The following is a 19,200-nucleotide window of genomic DNA, read 5'->3' on the forward strand; positions in this document are numbered from 1 at the left end:
CTTCTGGGATCCCCAAGCCCCTCCAAAGACCTCCCTACCTACCTTGCTGGGGGGCCGCTCTGCATCATACTCTCCCTCCTGCATGGCTGTGGCCAATTTGTTCATGGTACTAATGAGGATGTTGCTTGACTGGCGCAGACACTCATAGGGGCTGCTGGAGGGGGTCCCATAGATCTGCAGGAACAAGGGCAGCAGTGAAAATCCCACATTGGCCACGTAACTCCACTGCCACCTCTGCCCAGCCGTCCAGGCCCACCTGCTCGCTTGCTTTGAAAGCCAACTCCTCTAGGGCAGCCACAGGCAGTCCCTCATTCTCTGCCAGCGGGGCAATGAGCTGGGCAGCAGCAGCTGCCACCTCCTGCAGCACGGCCACCACCCACGTCAGGTGTTTCCTGCAGTCGAGGAGTGTGTCCGACACCTATGCGACAGCCCAGAGTCAGGAGCCCACCCTGCGTCCAAGGCTACAGCTCCCAGTTACCTTAAAACTATTCTTGTTCCCTGACCAGATCCAGATCTCAACACTCTAGGCCCCTCCTGGTTCTACTCAGCTTCCTCTCCTTCCCCCTTTGCTGCCCTAAACCTGTGGTCCAAAGGCTAGTGCAGCTGGGATTCCAGGAGCATCTGTCCCTGGCATTCGCCTTCGGATCTTCTTGCAGAACTGGCGGATGTCACTGCACGATGTTTCCAAGTCCCGGAGCAGGAGGGCAATATCTGAAGCCTCCTGGCCACCCTACTCATGTAACAGGAAACAGGGAACAATACAGCATTGGGGCCAGAAATGAGGAGCTGGGGACTAATGCGGAAAAGGAGGTAAAAGAGATCTGGCTGTGCTCTCACCTGCAAGAAGGCACGCAGCCGCCCCACCTCCACGCTCATGCAGTCCAGGGCACTCTGAGTAAACTGTAAGCACAAATGCGCGTAGTTTTGAGCCCCCAGCGGGAGCCCTTCTGCCCCATCACCATTTCTAATAAGTCCCCACCTTCTGCCGACTGGCTTCCTTGGTCTGACCCCGTTCCAGTCTTATGTGACCCCATGAGGGCCAGATCTCTTGATCTGATGTCCTCCATTTCTGATCTCTCCAGGAGGCTCAACCACTGGCCCAGACAGCTCACCTTAATGTGGTCAGCCAGCTGCATGGTACTGTCTTCGGGCTGTTCGGCAAGATGGATACTATACAGATGCTGAGGAGAAATGACAAAGAGACAGCCTTTAGGCCTTGGAAAGATGGAGGATTCTTCCCAGACTGCATTTTAAGCCCCAGTCATCATAGGATTCCAGAAGTTTAAGGAGAATCTGAGACCCCAAGGAGCTGCATCCTCATGCAAGTTCCTTTAGGAGCGAGCCACACCTTAAGCAGCCAACCTAGGACATATAACCTCGGCCACTCTGGCAACAGCCCCAGCAGGAGAAACCTTCCCTCCCTGCTGCAAGCCTGAATTCTCGTCCCAGACCTGGTAGTACTTGATGGCCTTGGTGAGAGGCTCTACATTGACAGTCTCGTCCAGCTGATCCTTATGTAGCAGCTCAATGAGGAAATCCAAGGAGCGCTCATGGGCACTCATCTCAGGGTAGAGGCTGCCGACCTTCTTATACACGTCCACGTTGCACTGAGACAGGGCACTAGAGACCAGAGAAGGGTCCTCTGAGGCCAAGGCCTGCCAGGCAATCTCAATCTGTCCACTCTTGGCCCTGTGGCCCTAGAGCATGGGGCCAAGGGATCACTTACTGCTCATAGCGGTGGAGTGTGGCCTGCAACAGACTCAGTGAGTACACCAGCCCAGCAGCAAAGCTGAGCTGCTCCCCTGCAGCTCCTCGGAGCCCGGGCCGCTCTGAACAGTTTTCACTTAGTTCAAACTTCTCCTGGGCCTGCTTCCGGATCAGCTCTGCCTGTGGGAAGAAGCACCAGCACCCCTCTGGGGCTCAGAGCAGAGGATGGAGAACACAGACTCGGGAACACAGAGCACAAAACTGAGCAACTACGTGGCAGTGGCAGTGGGGAGGGGGGAGTGGCACATGGACACACATGGAGGAGGAAAGCAGCAACAGCTTAGATGGGCACAGAGTATCACCTAGGGAAAGGATAATGATGTGATTACTGGCAGTTGTGAGGATTTAGGATGTGGAGATAAAAGGGTAGTAAACCAGTGGAGCAAGCTCTTTCCTGCCTTAAAGCTACTGCTCCTCCTACTCTTTTACCTGAATTCTATCCTGCCAGTTATCCCCCACTAGCTCCTAATCATCTTCTAGGTCTCAGTTCAAATGTTATTCCTTCAGTGCTACTCTTCCATCTAAATCAGAACCTCCATAGTGCTGTCTCTGAGAAGCCACCTCCCCTTCACAACCCACCATCTGTAATACACATCCATCTCCAACTCTGTTGACTATATTCCTCCACTGCATCATAAACTTTGCGAGCAAGGATGCTGACTGTTCTCACGCAGCATCCTCCAGGCCTGGTACACAGCAAGTTCAACAGATTCCTGTTGAACATGTGATTAGATTGATGGCCATACCTTGCAAATAAGACGAGGCATGAGCAGCAGCACCAGAACGCAGTCATGGTCCCCACCTGGCCGAAGGAAGCTATCGGGCATGAAGGCTGTCAGCAGGGACATGTGCCGGTTGGCCTGGGCCACCTCCATCTGCCTCAATTCCATCTCAATTGCCTGTGAGATGGACACGTAGGTGGGCTCTCAGCCAGGCGGGAGAGCACCTCAGAACTATCATGCCTTGTTCTACCAGGTCCCTTGCTTCTGGGATAAGCCTAGGCCAGGAGTCTTCCAGACCACCATGCAAAGCATCCCCTCCTCCAGCAACCTGAAGTCCAGAACCCCATGCCAGATCAGCCTACAGCCACACCCAGGCTGGGTGCCCCAACACTCCCCACTCTCTGGCCTATCCACTTTTCTGACCTTGGCATGAGCTTTAGTCTCAGCAAACTTGATTTTGAAGTCAAAAGTCTCTGGGGGTGGCTGCTGCTGCCTCTCCACAGACGCTTCTTGCTGGTTTGTCAGTTCCCGATTCACATCCTGTGAGCAAAGACAAACAATGAGGCACAGCTGGGTCATGAGGGAGCCCTCAGTTATCATGACTGGACAGCAGGGGGCACAATGGTACCTGAAGGTGGGCGGTCAGCTGGCGGTACTTCTTAATAGTTTGCTGATAATCTGCGACTGTCTCCTGGGCCGCCTCCACACGCTTCTGGGCCTCCCGGACCCGTGCGCCTGCCATGTCCAGCTGCTCCCGCAGCTCCAGTTCTGTCTCGCGTGCATTCTCCTGCAGCTCATCATTCATCTCATTCATCGCTTCCTGGGAGGCCACAAGGCAGTAGGGGCAAAGGAAAGGCAGTCAAGGTAGCAGGTCAGGTGGGGCCATTCATCACACACCCTGCTCAAGGGTTAGGGTTCATGTCGGTCCCTCTTTCAGCAAGTGGCTTCCAAATACCCTCCATCAGGGTGGGAAGTCAGGGGTCTATTCTCTTACCAAGTCCCCCACGGTCTCTCTCAACTCTCGCACTTTCTCTTCTAGATTCAGGTTCCGGTCTGTTAGCATCTCTACCATCTCCTCAGCACCCAGAGCAGCATCCACCTGTGTTACAGGGAGGGAAGAAGAAGGGCTACTCAAAGGTACCTAGAAAGAGAAGACATCAACCTTGGAAGAGAGGTCCTCTGAGCCAGGGCTACACTCCCCAGACCTGCTCCTTGAGCTCATCGATGGTGCTCTCTGCCTGGCTCAGCTCCTCCTGCAGACGCTCCCGCTGCTGCCTCACAACCTCCAGCTCTTGGTTCTTCTTTTCCATAAGTTTCTGGAGTTTCACATGCTCCTGCTTCTCTGAGGAAGATAGATCCCGCATCCTGGGGGAGAAGAGAGGAAGTGTCCAAGTCACTGGCGATGGGTGCTTTAATACATCTAGACACAGGAGAGTGAGCCTCAGAGCCAAGCAGGGAGGGGACCCTACCTCACCAGGGCATCCTTCAGGCGAGCATTCTGTTCCTCAAGCTGCTTGAGCTGGTAACTGGATGCTGCCCCGTCTGAGCCTGGGGAAGACCATAAACACTCAGACATGGTTCCAATCCCACCATGTGGCCCCCAGCAGCTCCTGGCCCCTTACCCTTCTCCTCAATCTCAGCCTTGAGGATCTCTAAGTCAGTGGTGAGCTCATCCACACGTTCCTTCAACGCCTCCACCTCCTGCTGCAGGGACTCAGCCCGCTCTTCAGCCATCTCCTTGTCCAGAGTGGCCATCTCGATGGCATCAGCAGTGTCAGCCATCTCCTCCATGTAGCGTTCTTTTGCCTCTAGTGCCTCCTTGGCTTCCTGAAGAGGGGTGGAGGTTGGTGGGAGTGCAAGCAGAGAGGTGCCTCATACACTCCTTCTCACAGAATGTCCCAAGCCCCAGCCTCTGGTGTCTGGTGTGCTGACTTGGGTCCCAAGCTCCCCTCTCCACCCCAAGTCCCACCTTCCGCGCCTCTTTGAGGCGCCGCTGCAGGTCCGCCTGCTGTTCTTGCATTTTGCTCTTCCATTCCTGCACCTGCTCCAGCTGGATCTTATGTTTCTCCAGCTCTTTTAGCTTCGCCTTGTCTTCTGCCCGTTTCAACCGCAGGGTCTCCAGTTTCTCCTCTAGGTCCCGCACCTGGGCTCTCAGCCCCTCCTCCTCCTGCAAAGGACAGACCCCTGGATAGGTACACAGCCTCCCCCCTCCTCCCCACCAAGGCTGAGCCTGAGTGCACGGACAGGAATGTATGCAAACATCATTCCAGCCCCAGGGTCAAAAGCAAGAGGCATACAAACATCTGAGAAAGGACCAGTACATAAGGGGAAAATGTGGTAGAAGGGCAGAAAAGGGTAGCTCAGTAAAAGGCAGAACCATATGCTATTCCCCACCCTTTGGATCCAAGTTCTGAGTCTCCTCCAACCCTGGAAAATTTTTAAGATCCTGCCTGGGGTCACAGCTCTGCCACCTACCCTCTGCCACCCCTCTTGGATCTCCTTCACTCCAACCCTAGTCCTTACCTTGGAGGGAGAAGGCAGTGGGGGTGCTGCTCCAGGAGAGGTGAGAGCTGGTGTGGGGATGATAGGTGCTGCTAGTGGAGTCTGAGCCGGGGTGCTGGGCTCACTGCTGCTCAGCTCACCTGCTGATGCTGAGCCAGAGGGGCCCAAGGAGCTACTGGCCCCAGGCACCCCAGTACTGGCTGGGCGGGTGGGCTATTCCGAGGATAAGCAGGCCAGAAAAAGAATAGGGATGTTGAGAAAGAATATGAGAATAGGCCAAGGGAAGGAGACAGAGAAGGAAAAGGGCAGTGAGAAAGTTATCAAAGTACAGTGAGAACAAAAAAGCAGAGTAAAGGGGAGAGAGAAAATGACACAATCACAGATAGTGACAAAGGAGAGGGGAGGCAGGAGGCGGGTAGAGAAGAGAGGGAGGAAGTGATAGAAGGAGACATAAGATTATAATGCTTCTCCCTTGGCATTGACCCCACATTCCTCCCAGCTCTGGCACTATCCCCCCAGAGCAGAATCTCTTACTCCCCAGACCTCCTCTTGGTGACCCAGTTGTGATCATTCTAGCAATTTCTTGATATTCCCAGTCCTATCATTGTTCTGGGCCTGTACCCTCCTCCCCCAGGAGGAAAAAGTGCCTCAGTGTCATTCCCAAAGCAAAAGAACAAACTGGAGTTTGTTCTCTAACTTTCATGTTCCCAGGGAAGGCTGGGCTACAAGTGTGGGTGCCAAGCGCTGTATCGCACTCCTTGGGAGTTGAACTGATTCTCCCTCCCTTGGTCTGCTTTAAGGGACCCTTCAGGTCAAGGAGATAGAGTAAAAGTTGTATTCCTAGGCTCCTCCTTGAAACATGGTCAGCACAACCAACCTTCTGTCATCTCCCTCCCCCAAGACAAAGGGTCTCTAACCAGGCAACATTTACCCAGGCCCCCATGGGGCTGGAGCACAGGAGCTCCTGAAGCCCCAGAGCTTGGAGTAGTACCAAGCCCTGAAGCTCTCCTCATGGGCTGACACTCAGATATCACATGCTACCCACAGATACCCCCAAGTCCGTATGCCCTGACATTGACACTGCCAAGTTCTTCTTCACCTTTCTTCCAACTTCCACCCCCACTCTCACATCAAAAAACTAGTCAAAATGCCCTTCTTCAAGAAAGCCAGCCCTGATTAACCATAACCACTCTCATTTCTCTTCTGCACTCAGGCTACTGGCCCAGACAACCTCCTAAGGGCCAGAAGTCATTTTCCCAGGCCTGTCACTACCCTCAGTCCCCTCACTCCTCTGAAAAAGAGAACCCAGGATGCACTGTGACCAACTTTAACTTACTCATACACATGCCCACACGCATGCACATGCCTGAAATGTGTGTCTACACACAGCAGTGGCTTGTACAAAGGCCTTTTTTTTTTTTTTCTCACCTTGGGCCGCCGAGTTGTGGTCTGGACAGGCAACAGGAGCCAGAGGAGAAGTAGTCAGGAAAGAAAGGATAATGGCAGAAAGACAGACAGCAGAAGGGACAGCAATGAGAGCAGAAGAAGTACCAGGAATGGGGCTACAGTCAGCTGCCCCCCCCCCCCAATCCCATTCCCACCCCATCCCCTTTCCCTCCCATGAATCACCTTGTTTCTACTCCAGGAGCTCAGAACTCCTATTTCCCATCGGTTCCTTGTCCGATTTATGCCCAACCCTTGCAGACCTCCCCTCTTCAAACACCCTGGAAATCCCAGAAATCCCCATCTCCTAGGTTGAACCACAGGAGACCAAAGGCAGCAGCTGGTGGAGGTCCCCAGAGACAGGTCCCTCTAGCGCTCCAGCCCAGAGCCAAAGGCTCCGCCCACCCACCACTCCCAAGGACTTCCCCAGGTCAGCCCCCTCCTTCAAGTGCCAGACTCCACACAAGACCCCCAAGAAATACCATGTGACCAGAATGATGCTAGAAGCCCAGAAGTGAGTGATATGACCCCAGCAGAGGGGATCGGGCCCCCCAAGCAAAACAGTACTGCCATCCTCCCTACCCTACCCCCTTCCCCAGAACCAGATCCTGCAGCAGTTCTCATCCCTAGGGCAGAGGGCTCAGGTGTCAGGACCATGAATACTGCATTAACCAGAAGGCCAGAGCTCAGCAAAGTAACCCCACCCAGCAAAGTAACCCCACCCAGCTGCAAGAAAGGACATGGGGGTGGGCAGAAGCACAGAGAAACTAGTGCCCTAACTCAAATAGATGATTAATCCCAAGTTCCAAATTACGTTTCTGCTATCCAGTATCTTACAACTCTGAAAAAAACAGATTTGGGTTGGACCCTACTTCTAGGAGTCTAAGGAGACCAACCCCCACCCCTCCTACCCTGAGCTGAGCCTCTATAGCTGTGGGTCAAAAACTATTCTAGGGTCCCCCATCCCACTCTGGAAAAGCCCCTTAATACAAACCGTGGTGAAGAAGTGATGCAGGGAGTAAACCAAGAGGCATCCTAGCAAAGGGTAAGGGTGAGGTAGGCCTAGTAGAGGCATGAAGACACTGGGACCTGCTTTCCCCCATCCTCTCACAGGAAACTCCCGGAGTCAGTTTGCAGCAAAAGCTGCCTGAAGCCCAAGACGGTGGGGCCACTGGGTACAAGGCTCAGAACATATACTCAGTCAGAGCCCAGAGCAGGGAGCAAATGCCCAGGGTGTGGGGCATGACAGTGACACACACCTCTCCCTGCCCCCTACCTTCATCTCCACCCTCCTCCCCCAACCAGGTAGACAGATGAAGTCAATCAGCCCCCACCCCCACCCCAGCAGCCTGCTGCCACCATCGCCCTGGCAACCCGGCAGCAGGACCAGAGCAAGCAAGAGTACCTTTCGGGCTGTCGGTGCCTGTCTCATCATTGCAGAAAATCAAAGAAAGCCAGGAGAGGAAAGAAGGAGGGACAGAGGAGGATGGACAAACACACAGAGGATGGACAGACGAAGGGAGGGAGGGAAAGAGACCGAACAGAGGGAAAGGCGGCGGAGACAGGAGATTAGTGCATCAAATCCCAACAACGCAGCCTCAGCTTCCCGGTCGGCAGGCTTCCCGCCCGCAAATGGCTGCAGCTCAGACGCAGAAGGCCCTGCAGGTGCGCAGTGGGACAGCCAGGCTCCGGCAGGCACCGGAGAGGCGCCCGGCCCAGTTCACCAGCTAAGGCTGATGGCAGCCTCAGTGGCCGCAGCACCAGCTCCACCTGACGTCATGCACCCACCCTCCTCTGATCCTTGGGGGTGGAGCCACTGCTCCTCGGTCACCTAGCAACTGCCAGGCTCTGCTGGCTCCTCCTCCTCCACATGACTGGACAAAGTCCTACGCAGAACCCGCCCTGCTTCTTCCTCTATAGAACAGGTCTGACTCCTCCCTTCCCTTCCATCCCTTCGCCCACCATCCCCAAGGGTCTGCTCCTAGAAACTGGGCTGGGGCCACCCCAGAAATGGTACTCTCTGGGTCCAGGGCATGACTGGGCAGGGCCATGGAGCCACACTGCTCCAGCCTCTCATACATCCCCTCTGCCACAGCCCCATCAACTCCACTTGTCTCTTATATAGAGGGACAACGCCCTTACAGCTGGTCTCTTATCAGGCACACACACACACACACACACACACACTCAGAACACACTTCCTGTGACACCATCCGCTCTGAGGGGCACACAAAGAAACCCTGGGAAACATTCAGCAGCAGCTCTAATGACAGTGTTTGGCTCCTCTCCCAAACCTCCCCTGGTTGCAGGCAGGTTAAAGCCTGTCTCTAAAGACCTTCCAGAAGAGACTGGGCACCCTGCAGGGACATCTGGGTTCTCTTCTGCCCGGCCCCCGTCAAAGTTCCTTCTTTTTTGTTGTTCTGGTTTTAGCTCCCTGTTCCCCCACAGGGTGAGTTCAGGGCCCTGGGCTGCTGTGAGAGAACCACTAGGAGAGGAAGACCTGGCTGGGGATTTGACTACTTGACTGGCACTTTGCACCAGGAGCAAAGGAGGCCCTGTATCCCAACCCAGGCCGCCTGGGCGGGGCTTTGCCACATCTCCCCAGGCAGTTGCCAAAACCCCAGCATTTGGACGTAACTCAGGCCCAACTCAAGGTCAGGTCAGCCTGTGGCAGGAACTCCTCCATGGAGATCAGACTGCAGGTCCATGCTCTTCTCTATTCAGGGGCCTGAGGCAAGATGGGTGCCCCAACCAGGAGACAATAATCGAGGAAAGAAACCAAGTTTCTATACCCTTGTAATGGGTTCAGCATCCCTTCAAGCATTGTTTTCCTTCTTTGATTCCCACTCCCACCCCAGCCAGGACCTCAAAGCAAGTACCAGAATGTGGTCTCTTCCATGACAAGACTCCAAAGTGAGGACCCAACAACCAGATGTTTTCCTCTGCCCACCCACTGCCCCAATCCAGTAGCTTTCCATGCAGGTCAGAAGGGCCTGAGACAACCAGCCACAAGGAAATCACAGAACCACACAGACGGCACAGTACATACAGGTCAGACACTCACATGCAGGTCAGAGATAGCTTGGGCACAGGCCCAAGGCAGGGGCTGGTGTGAGGAAGTGGTCATGGCAGTGACTTAAGAGTTTAAGAGTCTGGGGGTGGCACAGTTGAGCCCCACTCCATGATGGCTGATGGAAGGCTGCAAAGGGTGGGAGGTGGGCCTCGAGCACAACACCAGAGGCAGGAAGAGGCAGGTGCAAAGACTGATGGAGCAGAGTGAGAGTGGGTATCCATGGCAGCGCCCGCCCAGAGTCAGGCACACAGATTCTCAGGCTTTCCAACTCAGGACTGTTGTTCCCATGCTCCGCTCCCTGGCCTCCTGCCTCCCACCCAATCTTCTCATTTGGCATTTTCTCCACTCTCAACCTCCCAGTGTTTCCTCCCACCGCCCTCAAAACTACGACTGAAAACTCAATATAACTCAGCAAGTGCCCAACTCCATGCTGCTGCTTTACATTTATAGTCAAGGGTTTGGAGTCTGTGACTCCGAATCCTAAGGTAGCAGGGAGGGGGACAAGGAGGTGTAGGGGTAATCTCTAATGAGTGCCACCTGAGCCTGGACACTGAGCCTGATGTCCCTGCATCCCTCAAAGGAACCCTGAAAGCCAAGGCCACCATTTCCTCTGGCCATCCCAGCCCCAAGGTCACACAAACATGCATGCAGCAGCCCAAGGACATGCAGGACAGCTGGGGAGGGGCTCATAGCCCTCACCCACCCAGGCACAAATAGTAAACACACCACCTTCTTAGGCTTCAGTCCCCGCTGCATGAGGAGTAGGAAAGGGCAGAGTTAGAGAACAGACACCACAGTGTGTTAGCTGGCCAGACATCCTAAGTGGAGGTGTTAAGACCAACCCAGGCACACACAGGTAAAGAGGTGAGTCAGGTCACTGCCAACTCCTGGGTAAGTGAGATGAAGGGTCCCTCAAGGACCAGCTTCCAGGATGTCCCCACCCTGGCCCAGAGAAGCTGGCAAATCTGAATCCACACCTCCCTCATCCTGCGCACAGCAATAGAGATTTAGACAGGCCCTCTGCATACAGCCTAAAACAGGCCACAGCAGGCCTGGCTCCTTACCATTCATTTGTGAACAAGAGAGCTCCTTCTTCTTCTAGCTCTCACCTTACCCCTACCCTCTGACCTTTTAGGTCCCGGTACCCTTGGGTACCAAAAGGTAGGAAGTTAGCAACAATACTACTAGGATCAGACCTGTCTTTCCTATCACCCCTAGCATCAGCCCAATTTGACCCTAAACTTCTAGGTCCTAACAGTTCTTCCTGCTACTGCCTTTACCCCTAAAGCAGCAACTCATACCCAGGAAGCTTCCTTCTCAGGGAGGCTGGAGACTGGAAGGCTAACTCCATTTACTCACCTACTATTTCCACCTACCTAGCACTGATCTCCCTCTTTTTTCTCCTTCCCCTTTCTCTCTCTTACTCCCCACTCCCACCCCCAACCACTCACCAGTTTGCTGGTCTTTGCAGTTGAGTCCGTTCCCTCTGCAGAAAGCAAGCAGAAACAAGGAGTGTGTTTGTATAGAGGGGTGGGGGCAAAGGCCACGATGGTGGGGTAGAAGAGATGTGACAAGGGAATATGGCAGTGATGGAAAAATCTCAAGAACCACTGTGGCCCTGTATTCTGGGGAGAAGTCCTAGGGACTCCTGGATATGGGAAGGCAACTTAACTGGGTGGCTGTTACCTCTTTTAAGGACCTTTGAGGCAGAAGAATCGGGTGTCTCTGGGGAAGTAGTATCTGCTCCATCTTCAAATACCTGGATCTGAGGCCAAAGAACAGACTCAGTATAGCCAGATCAAGGATGGCTATAACATGGGCTTCTCCCCATGCCCCAAGCAAGCCTGGTGTACAGGGCAGCTTCCATAAGGATGATCTCCAATCTTTCCTCCCCCCAGCCCCCGCCCCCGGTATCTCCCACTCTCTCAACCAGAGACGTATACTCATGCCCAAAAAAGGGAGCCCCACAAAAAAGCTGCACAAGCAACAGAGCATGTGTACATGCACACACTCAGAGCAGTGTGTGTGTACCTGGGATTGGCGCACAAAGATGCCATGCCCTTCATCACAAGTGAAGTACTTCCTGCCTTGGACAGTTCCATCATTCTTGCCCTTTGCTTCATCCAGGATCACACCGACCCATTTGCCAGTGGCAAAGAGTGTGGCTCCAACATAGGCCACAGTGCCTCGGTGGCCTTTTCCAATCACCTCCACACGGGAGCCCACTCGCAAAGGCCGAGCGCTCGTCTCTGAGCTCATTCTGCTGCCACTGGGTGTCTGAAAGAAAGACACGTGCAAACATACGCAGTTAAAGGCCTCAGGTCAAGGGTGTCATCCTCACGCACCAAAGGCCCCAGCCAGCATCCTGGACTGAAAAAGGATAAGAAGTCACTTCCCTGAACCCCTTTTTCAGGGTAAAGTGGACCCCCAAATTCCCTTTTGAAAAATACCAGTGATATGTTCTAAGACTTTTCTGAACTCCTCTGGAATCTGCTAGAATTTTTTAAGAGTTTATATTTAAATTTTATAATAAATCAGAATTCAATGATAGACCTGTGAATGTCACCACATGGCTTCTTCCTCTGGAGCACTGCTCCTAAGGAGGGGAATGAAGCTCAAGGGAATAACTCAATTGAGACTAGGATCTTCAAAACCCAGTGCCTTGACTCAGGTGCCTAAGCTGAGAAGATAGGTGATTCATGGGTGACCCCATAGAATCTTATTCCACTCCCCACTGCTGTCTTCCCTGTGGTCAAATAGCTCTCTTAGGCTTCTCCCTTTCAAAGGCACACAATGGTGTCTCCTTCCAGACCTGACTGCCCCTACCTCATCCACACACCCACCATGACATTCTTAGATGCCTCTCTGCAGCCGGTTCAACCATATAATTCCCTTCTTCCTGGCCTGAGCCCTGTCCTATCAACTCTACCCCAAGCTCTGGAGATCCTTCCCCCACACTGTATTGCTATAAAAAGAAAAACAAAGGCCAGGTAAATCAGGTACCTCAGACCTGACCTGCACTATCCCCTAAACTCTGCCCAGTGGTCCAAATGGATGGCTTATCACCCCATGGATGGACAAGGCAAAGGAATAGACTAAACATTGTCCTTCAGAACTTCTCAGTTTCTGACACACCCGTGATGACAGGACACAACATGAAATTAGGTTTCCAAAGAGGGCCATGGTTTAGAAGAAAATCACACCTAAGCCATTTTTAGCGATAGCAGCAACATGAACCAAGGGATTTGCAGCAAACAGATGAATGAGGCATAAGAAAGTGACTTCCTGGTTTGAAAGATTCCACAGGGCTCCCTCTGATGCTCCCACTTGGCTTCAGAAATGAGCCCTGCCAGCCTGTCACTCCCAGAATCCTTTCCCCAAAGAGCTCATCTAGGAAGATAAAGATATAGCTCCCAGGGGCTCCAGGACCCCAAATTGTACCTGGACAGCAGGGTTGCTCTCATGGGTCTGATGATAAAAAGAACTGACAGTGATACCAGGGCTAGCCTCAAACTCAAGTGATTCCCTCAACCTCCCAACCCTAAGAAGCCTCTCTGAACCAGGTGGACACAATAGTGGGTACAGATTCGATCTCAACCACGAGAGAGAAAGCAAGTAACAAACAACAAAGCAGCTCTAAAGAAAGGCGTCACTGTAAGGCCATTCCAACCCACTAACCCCATTGAGAGTCCCCAGCATAGTCCAATCCCCTCAGGATCCTCTAGCCAGAGGTCCAATCAGAGTCAAAGGTCAGGCCTTCCCAGTCCCTACTGAGGGCCCAACTCTAGGAGGGAAAGCCTGTCCAGCCTAACACCATTACTCCCTGCTGCAAGTGGCCCCAGCCTAGCTCCAGCCTGTCTCCCCAGCCCCCACAGCAGTGTCCACAAGCACCCAGGCCTTCTCCAGCAGCCCTCCCAGGGCCATCCAGATAAGGACCACTTACCCGGCTGTACATATGCCTCTTGCTCTGGGCCATGTTGCTCACCCGGCCTCTACCCCCTCCCCCAGCGGCAAAGACAGAGAGAAAAGGCAGAAACCTAGGCAGGAGGGTCAGGGCTCCAGGCCCTCATGGGCAGACACAGAAGCCGTCAGGCGCGGCCCTCCCCAGTCCATGGACCTCACTCGGTGGCCTACCGGGGTAGGGATGGGGGCAGAGATGGGGGCTGAGGAGCAAGTCCTCTCTGCTGCCCGATGATTCCTGAACCCAGAGACACCGAATCCTGCTTGCCAGCTGATGAGTCTCACTCTGCGCTAGTGCTGCTCTAGACTTGTCAGGAACCGTGTTAGCCTCTGGGTCCTAGTGCCCCCCTGCTTCACCTGGGCCAGACAAGCAAGGCAGGGGGGTACTCAGGGGCTCAGCCTATAGCACAGACCCTCAGCAGTCACCTCTAGAGTAAACTGTTACTACTGAGGGCTGGGAGCACAGCCCTGACTGATCCTCCTAGTCTGTACCCCTCAGCATCACTGCTGCTTCCCCTAACATTTCCCCCAGACAATGTGCCTCAGCAGGACCACAAGCATCAAGTGACACTTCAAAAAGATCAGTTACCTATCAGCCTCCAAGCAGCCAAAATAAGGGTCTCTTACTCCCCCTTTCTGGGGCTCTTCTTTCTCCCTCATCTTCCTAAACACTAGACTCAGGGCCCAAACCCATATAATTAGAGTCTGGATTTCAATTTCACACTGGGCCAGAGCAGCCAAGCCCTACCCACCATACAGCAAAGCAAGGGCAGGAATGGAAGTAACTTCATAGAGCAAAACAAGTCAAGTACCTCCCTTCCCCCCCACACTGGCAAAGGTTGCCAGATGCTTCCTTTCTCCCTTCTGGTTGTTAAAAGAGCCAGGCTCAAACCCCAAGGCTATCAGGTTCAACTGGATGACCAAGAGCAGGGAGGTCCAAAGGCCGCATATAGTACAAGGCCCAGTCCACCTCAACCACCTGCCCCTTACACTATGCTTCCTAGACATCTCCTCCACAGAAAAAAAAACAAAAAAACAAACAAAAAAAAACCAAGATGGTTTATTTTCTGTATTTCACCAAATTTCTTTAACCACATATTAATTTTATAATTAAAAATACTTAAGGGACTGGGCAGCCCAGGTAGCTCAGCAGTTTAGCGCCGCCTTCAGCCCAGGGCCTGATCCTGGAGACCCCCCCCGATTGAGTCCCACATTGGGCTCCCTGCATGGAGCCTGCTTCTCCCTCTGCCTGTGCCTCTGCCTCTCTCTCTCTCTCTCTCTCTCTCTCATGAATAAATAAAATCTTTAAAAAAAAGATTAAAAAAAATACTTAAGGGACACCTAGGTGGCTCAGCGGTTGGGTGTCTGCCTTTGGCCCAGGGAGTGATCCTGGAGACCCAAGAACGAGTCCCACATCGGGCTCCCTGCATGGAGCCTATTCTCCCTCTGCCTGTGTCTCTGCCCCTCTCTCTGTGTCTCTCATGAATAAGTAAATAAAATCTAAAAATAAATAAATAAGATTAAACATTCTAGTGAGTGGTCTCCAGAGGGCTATGTCATGATGCCACAGCATTCATTTACCAGTTTAACAGGGGCTAGGAGCCAACACACCAGGCACCCTGGCCCTAAGTACTCCACAAAGTTGGCCTGGGGTCTGACCCATATAGCTCTACTAGGTGCAGTGTGGATTTGGGAATACCAGTCTTATCTGCACTGGACTTATCGGCCAAACAAAATCTTCCTCCATTCTACCCTTCTAAGGCAGACCAGATAGCTCAACAGTACAATGATGGCCAACAGCCAGATAAATGGCCCCAAAACATCTCTCCACATCTTCAATCCTGGCCAGATCCCCTAGGGAACCATTTATCTGGTCCCCTGTGAGAATCTCCATGTCTACCCCCTCCCTTCCCTTTTCACATTTACCCAGGTAGGCAGGGCCATGCAGCTCCTTGCAGCCTGGACTCCGCATGTTCAAAGCACTTTACAGTCTACAGAGCACCTTGAAAAACATAATTTTATAGTACCATGGTTAAGCGTGCCGTTTCTAGACTCAGGCTATGTTCAATTCCTGACTTCACCACCTGGGAACTACGTAAACTTGGTCCAGTTACTTAACATCTCTGTGCTTCAATTTCCTTATCTGTCATTTGGGAACAAAGAACAGAGAGGTGTTGTAAGGATTAGCCAAGATAATTCATGTAAAACATTTAAGACATTGCCTGGTATTTAGTAAGTACTCAACAAAAGTCAGCTAATAACAATGCTGTTACCCTCATATTTGGATATCAAAGTAACCTCACAGACAGTCAGCTCAGGGACAGTGCTGACAAGGAAACTGAGGCTTAGAGAACTGAGTAACTTCCCTAAAGTTACACAGAAGGTGAGAAGTGGAGCCAAAACTGGAACCAAAGCCTGGCCAGAAACTCTCTGCACTTTCCACTAGTCTCACTGTTGACCACACATATCTCTAGGCTTCTTCCCAAGCTGTGCTCCTCCTCTAGACCACACTGTCTTCAGGGATTCAGGAGTATTCATATCTAAGAACCACTTCACAACTCCCCAGTCATACAGTTTTATATATTCACCTAAATTCTTGGAGGCTGTTCTCCTATAAAATGGGACTACCATCTGCTATCCCTCCATTAATGTTACTAGGCTAGAATAAGATAAAGCATATAAAAGTGCTTTGCAAAAAAATACAGAAGCTATAGAAGTGCAAAAAATTAGTTGACATGATTAAGAGATGACATATGTCTAAAAATAAAATATCTAAACAACAAGTGTTATAAGGAACTACAGAGGGGCACCTAGGTAGCTCAGTGGTTGAGCATCTGCTTTGGCTCAGGGTGTGATCCCAGGGTCCAGGTATCCAGTCCCAAATCAGGCTCCTCACAAGGAGCCTGCTTCTCCCTCTGTCTCCCTATGTCTCTGCCACCATGTCTCTCATGAATAAATAATCTTTGAAAAGGGGGGGGGGAGGGACTACAAAAAAAGGTGAACTAAAAAGAAAAGGGGTTAAGGAGCACCTGGGTGGCTCAGTTAAGTGTCTGCATTCAGCTCTGGTCATAGTCCCAGGAGCCGGGCTTCCTGCTCAGTGGGAGCCTGCTTCTCCCTCTCTCTCCCTCTGCCATTCCCCATGCTGTTCTCTCTCTCTCTCTGTGTCAAATAAATAAATAAAATCTTTTAAAGGGGGGGTTTTACAAAAATAAAAAATAAATAAAAAGAAAAGAGATACCTGACTATGCCTTGAATTATGGGCTGTTTCTTTGGATATGCGGAAAGGCCTACAGTGTTAAGTTGTGAACACACTATGAGTAGAGACAGAATAATTTTGCATGATTAGAGAATATTAAAGATGACTTATTTAGCTGAAGTAAGGAATTCTAGGTGAGTTCTTCTATTAAACTTTATAAGCTTTTTAAAGCATAGCCCATAACTTTTCCTCTTTGTGATCCCATCACCCCTAGCTCACGGAGTGAAATATTTATTGAGTAAATAAGCACATCAATATTGAGATGTACTGGAAAATAAGTATGGATAGTCAGGGAATTTAACATTCAGTTAGAGAGAGATAAGTCCATCTACATAACCTAGTAACAACAAGGGTGTCTCCTCCTAAGCAGAAGACTGGTAGAACAAAAACCATCTTAGAAGGAGCAAACTGATGGCAGAGCAGATTAGAGTGGAGGCAGGAGTAACTTAGTAAAGACAGGAAAACAGCAAGGAGGCTGCTGCATAAAGATCAAGGGGTGAGGAGGATCTGAACCAGGGAAGGAAGCAGGAAAGGACAGGAACTAATTCAGAGAATGTGTACAAGAATGCCCTGACAAGGCCATAGAACAGAGCACACATGGGGAAAGAGGGAGAGGGTCTGCATCGGCTCCAGAGACGGACCTGGATACAGCTTTGGTTCTCCTATTTCCTCACCTGTATGACTCTGCTCAAGGTACTTAACTTTCTGAGTCCAGCTACCTCATCTGAAAAAAATGGGGAGATAATACCTACCTCACAAGGATTTTGTGAGGATTAAATTAAGATTGAAGAAAGCATTTAACACAGTGCCCGGCACCGAAGATATGCTCAACAAAATGTAGAAATCATCTTTGTCATCATTGAGAAGATACACCAATGATGACTGACACACAGTAGGAACTTAGATGTTGCACAAATAAATGGATGGGTGAATGAATGCATGAATAAATGAATGAACTCAGGAGCTTTCAAGCATGAGTAATGGAAGAATGATGACTGAAAACATTAAGAGAATTGGGAGGAAATGGGAAGGCAAACTGAACATGTTAGGAGAAAACAAGTCTTGTTCTTAGGGACTTCTCTGGAGCAAATTTAACTGTGTACACTAACACATATATTTCACTCTCTCCTTCCAAAATGGACCCATGATGCAGCCAAAACAGATTATATTATCTCTATCCTACAGATGATGGAGCGGAGTCTCAGAAGTTAAATGACTCTCCTGAGTCTCATGGTCAGAAGACAGCAGGAGGGGACATTTGATTAGCTGTGCAGACAGGCGATCCTTCCACAGCACCACTGGGCCCCATCCCATGTGACACAGGACAATTCTGAGTTACACATTCCCTCAGCCAGAAATAAGATAGATATGCCCTGGATTTCAAATCCATTTTTCTCCCCAATGGTATTAAATACTGTTGAAATATCTAAGAAAATGGGAAGAGAGGAGGGAAAAATATCAAATCTCTGTCTGATAAATAGGTAACCAATGGCCTTGGAGATTATTTCAGAAAATGACAGGAAAGTATGTAGATTGTTAAGAATTAAGAAGGAACAAGTACCTTTCATGAAGATGGCCCAGAAGTTGAAGGAAGCCCCTGCCCTTCCCAAAGCCGAAGCCAAAGCAGAGGCTTTGAAAGCTAAGAACGCGCGGTGCTGAAAGGCGTGCACAGCCACACAAAAAAAGAAGATCCGTACGTCACCTACATGTCACCTACATTCCAACGACCCAAGACCCTGCGTCTTCGAAGGCAGCCCAAATATTATTGAAAGAGCACCCCCAGGAGAAACAAGCTTGATCACTATGCCATCATCAAGTTCCCCCTGACTACTGAGTCAGCCATGAAGAAAACAGAAGACAACAACACACTTGTGTGTTCATTGTGGATGTCAAGACCAATAAAGCACCAGATCAAACAGGCTGTGAAGAAGCTCTATGACATTGATGTGGCCAAGGTCAACACCTTGATCAGACTGGGATCATCTAAACTGAGTCCAGCTGGCTATAAATCTAAATTTTTTCACCATAAAAAAAAAAAAAAAAAAAAGAAGGGACAAGAACAAGTAAGAAGCAAAAGTCTCCTTGGCGCCCAGCCTACACCATTGCTTTTACTAGCACCCTAGCATCCTTTGAGCCCTTGACCTCCTCTTGCATCATCTCACCTAACCTTGATCCTGGGCTTACAGCTATCTGATTTCCTTCATCTCTCTCATAGAGGAACTAGTTTAAATCCCAGGCAGTCTGAGAGCAGGATCCACACACTTCAACTAAATTGTATCAGGTACTAGGTATAGAGAAGTTTGGTTACAAACATAAGAGAAACACACAGTAATTAGCAAGACTCAGATTTTCTTCAGACTATGACAGAATTGTACATCTCTGAAAGCACTAGCAAGGAAGGGATAGGTGAGGATGTAAGTCCCTCAGGAATCAGGAAAAAAGAGCTGTCTACTCATGGAGTGGGGAACAGAGGCTGT

The 19,200-nt window shown here is 51.0% G+C and overlaps 1 protein-coding gene across 10 annotated transcripts in view; it reads right to left on the reverse strand.

The window, feature by feature from the left end:
• Positions 1-19,200, reverse strand: part of DCTN1 (dynactin subunit 1) — a 31,022-nt gene that overhangs the window by 5,208 nt on the left and 6,614 nt on the right. For 2 of the 10 annotated variants that reach the window (XM_077842953.1, XM_077842952.1), the window contains exons 1-23: positions 13,451-13,767; positions 11,539-11,784; positions 11,194-11,272; positions 10,959-10,993; positions 10,237-10,257; positions 7,840-7,857; positions 6,420-6,440; positions 5,013-5,204; positions 4,459-4,656; positions 4,112-4,316; positions 3,959-4,037; positions 3,695-3,854; positions 3,484-3,588; positions 3,118-3,309; positions 2,913-3,029; positions 2,514-2,666; positions 1,727-1,887; positions 1,452-1,620; positions 1,113-1,181; positions 838-900; positions 581-730; positions 257-418; positions 43-174 (exon numbers count right to left, since the gene is read on the reverse strand). In XM_077842953.1, the coding sequence (XP_077699079.1) occupies positions 43-174; positions 257-418; positions 581-730; positions 838-900; positions 1,113-1,181; positions 1,452-1,620; positions 1,727-1,887; positions 2,514-2,666; positions 2,913-3,029; positions 3,118-3,309; positions 3,484-3,588; positions 3,695-3,854; positions 3,959-4,037; positions 4,112-4,316; positions 4,459-4,656; positions 5,013-5,204; positions 6,420-6,440; positions 7,840-7,857; positions 10,237-10,257; positions 10,959-10,993; positions 11,194-11,272; positions 11,539-11,784; positions 13,451-13,483 (2,760 nt within the window). In that variant the 5' untranslated portion in view covers positions 13,484-13,767. Of the gene's footprint in view, positions 1-42; positions 175-256; positions 419-580; positions 731-837; positions 901-1,112; positions 1,182-1,451; positions 1,621-1,726; positions 1,888-2,513; positions 2,667-2,912; positions 3,030-3,117; positions 3,310-3,483; positions 3,589-3,694; positions 3,855-3,958; positions 4,038-4,111; positions 4,317-4,458; positions 4,657-5,012; positions 5,205-6,419; positions 6,441-7,839; positions 8,195-10,236; positions 10,258-10,958; positions 10,994-11,193; positions 11,273-11,538; positions 11,785-13,450; positions 13,768-19,200 lie in introns of those variants that run through there. The other 8 variants (XM_077842957.1, XM_077842959.1, XM_077842961.1 and 5 more) reach the window with 6 other exon arrangements.

This window comes from Canis aureus, chromosome 12 (assembly GCF_053574225.1).
Source record: "Canis aureus isolate CA01 chromosome 12, VMU_Caureus_v.1.0, whole genome shotgun sequence".
Classification (NCBI taxonomy): Eukaryota; Metazoa; Chordata; class Mammalia; order Carnivora; family Canidae; genus Canis; species Canis aureus.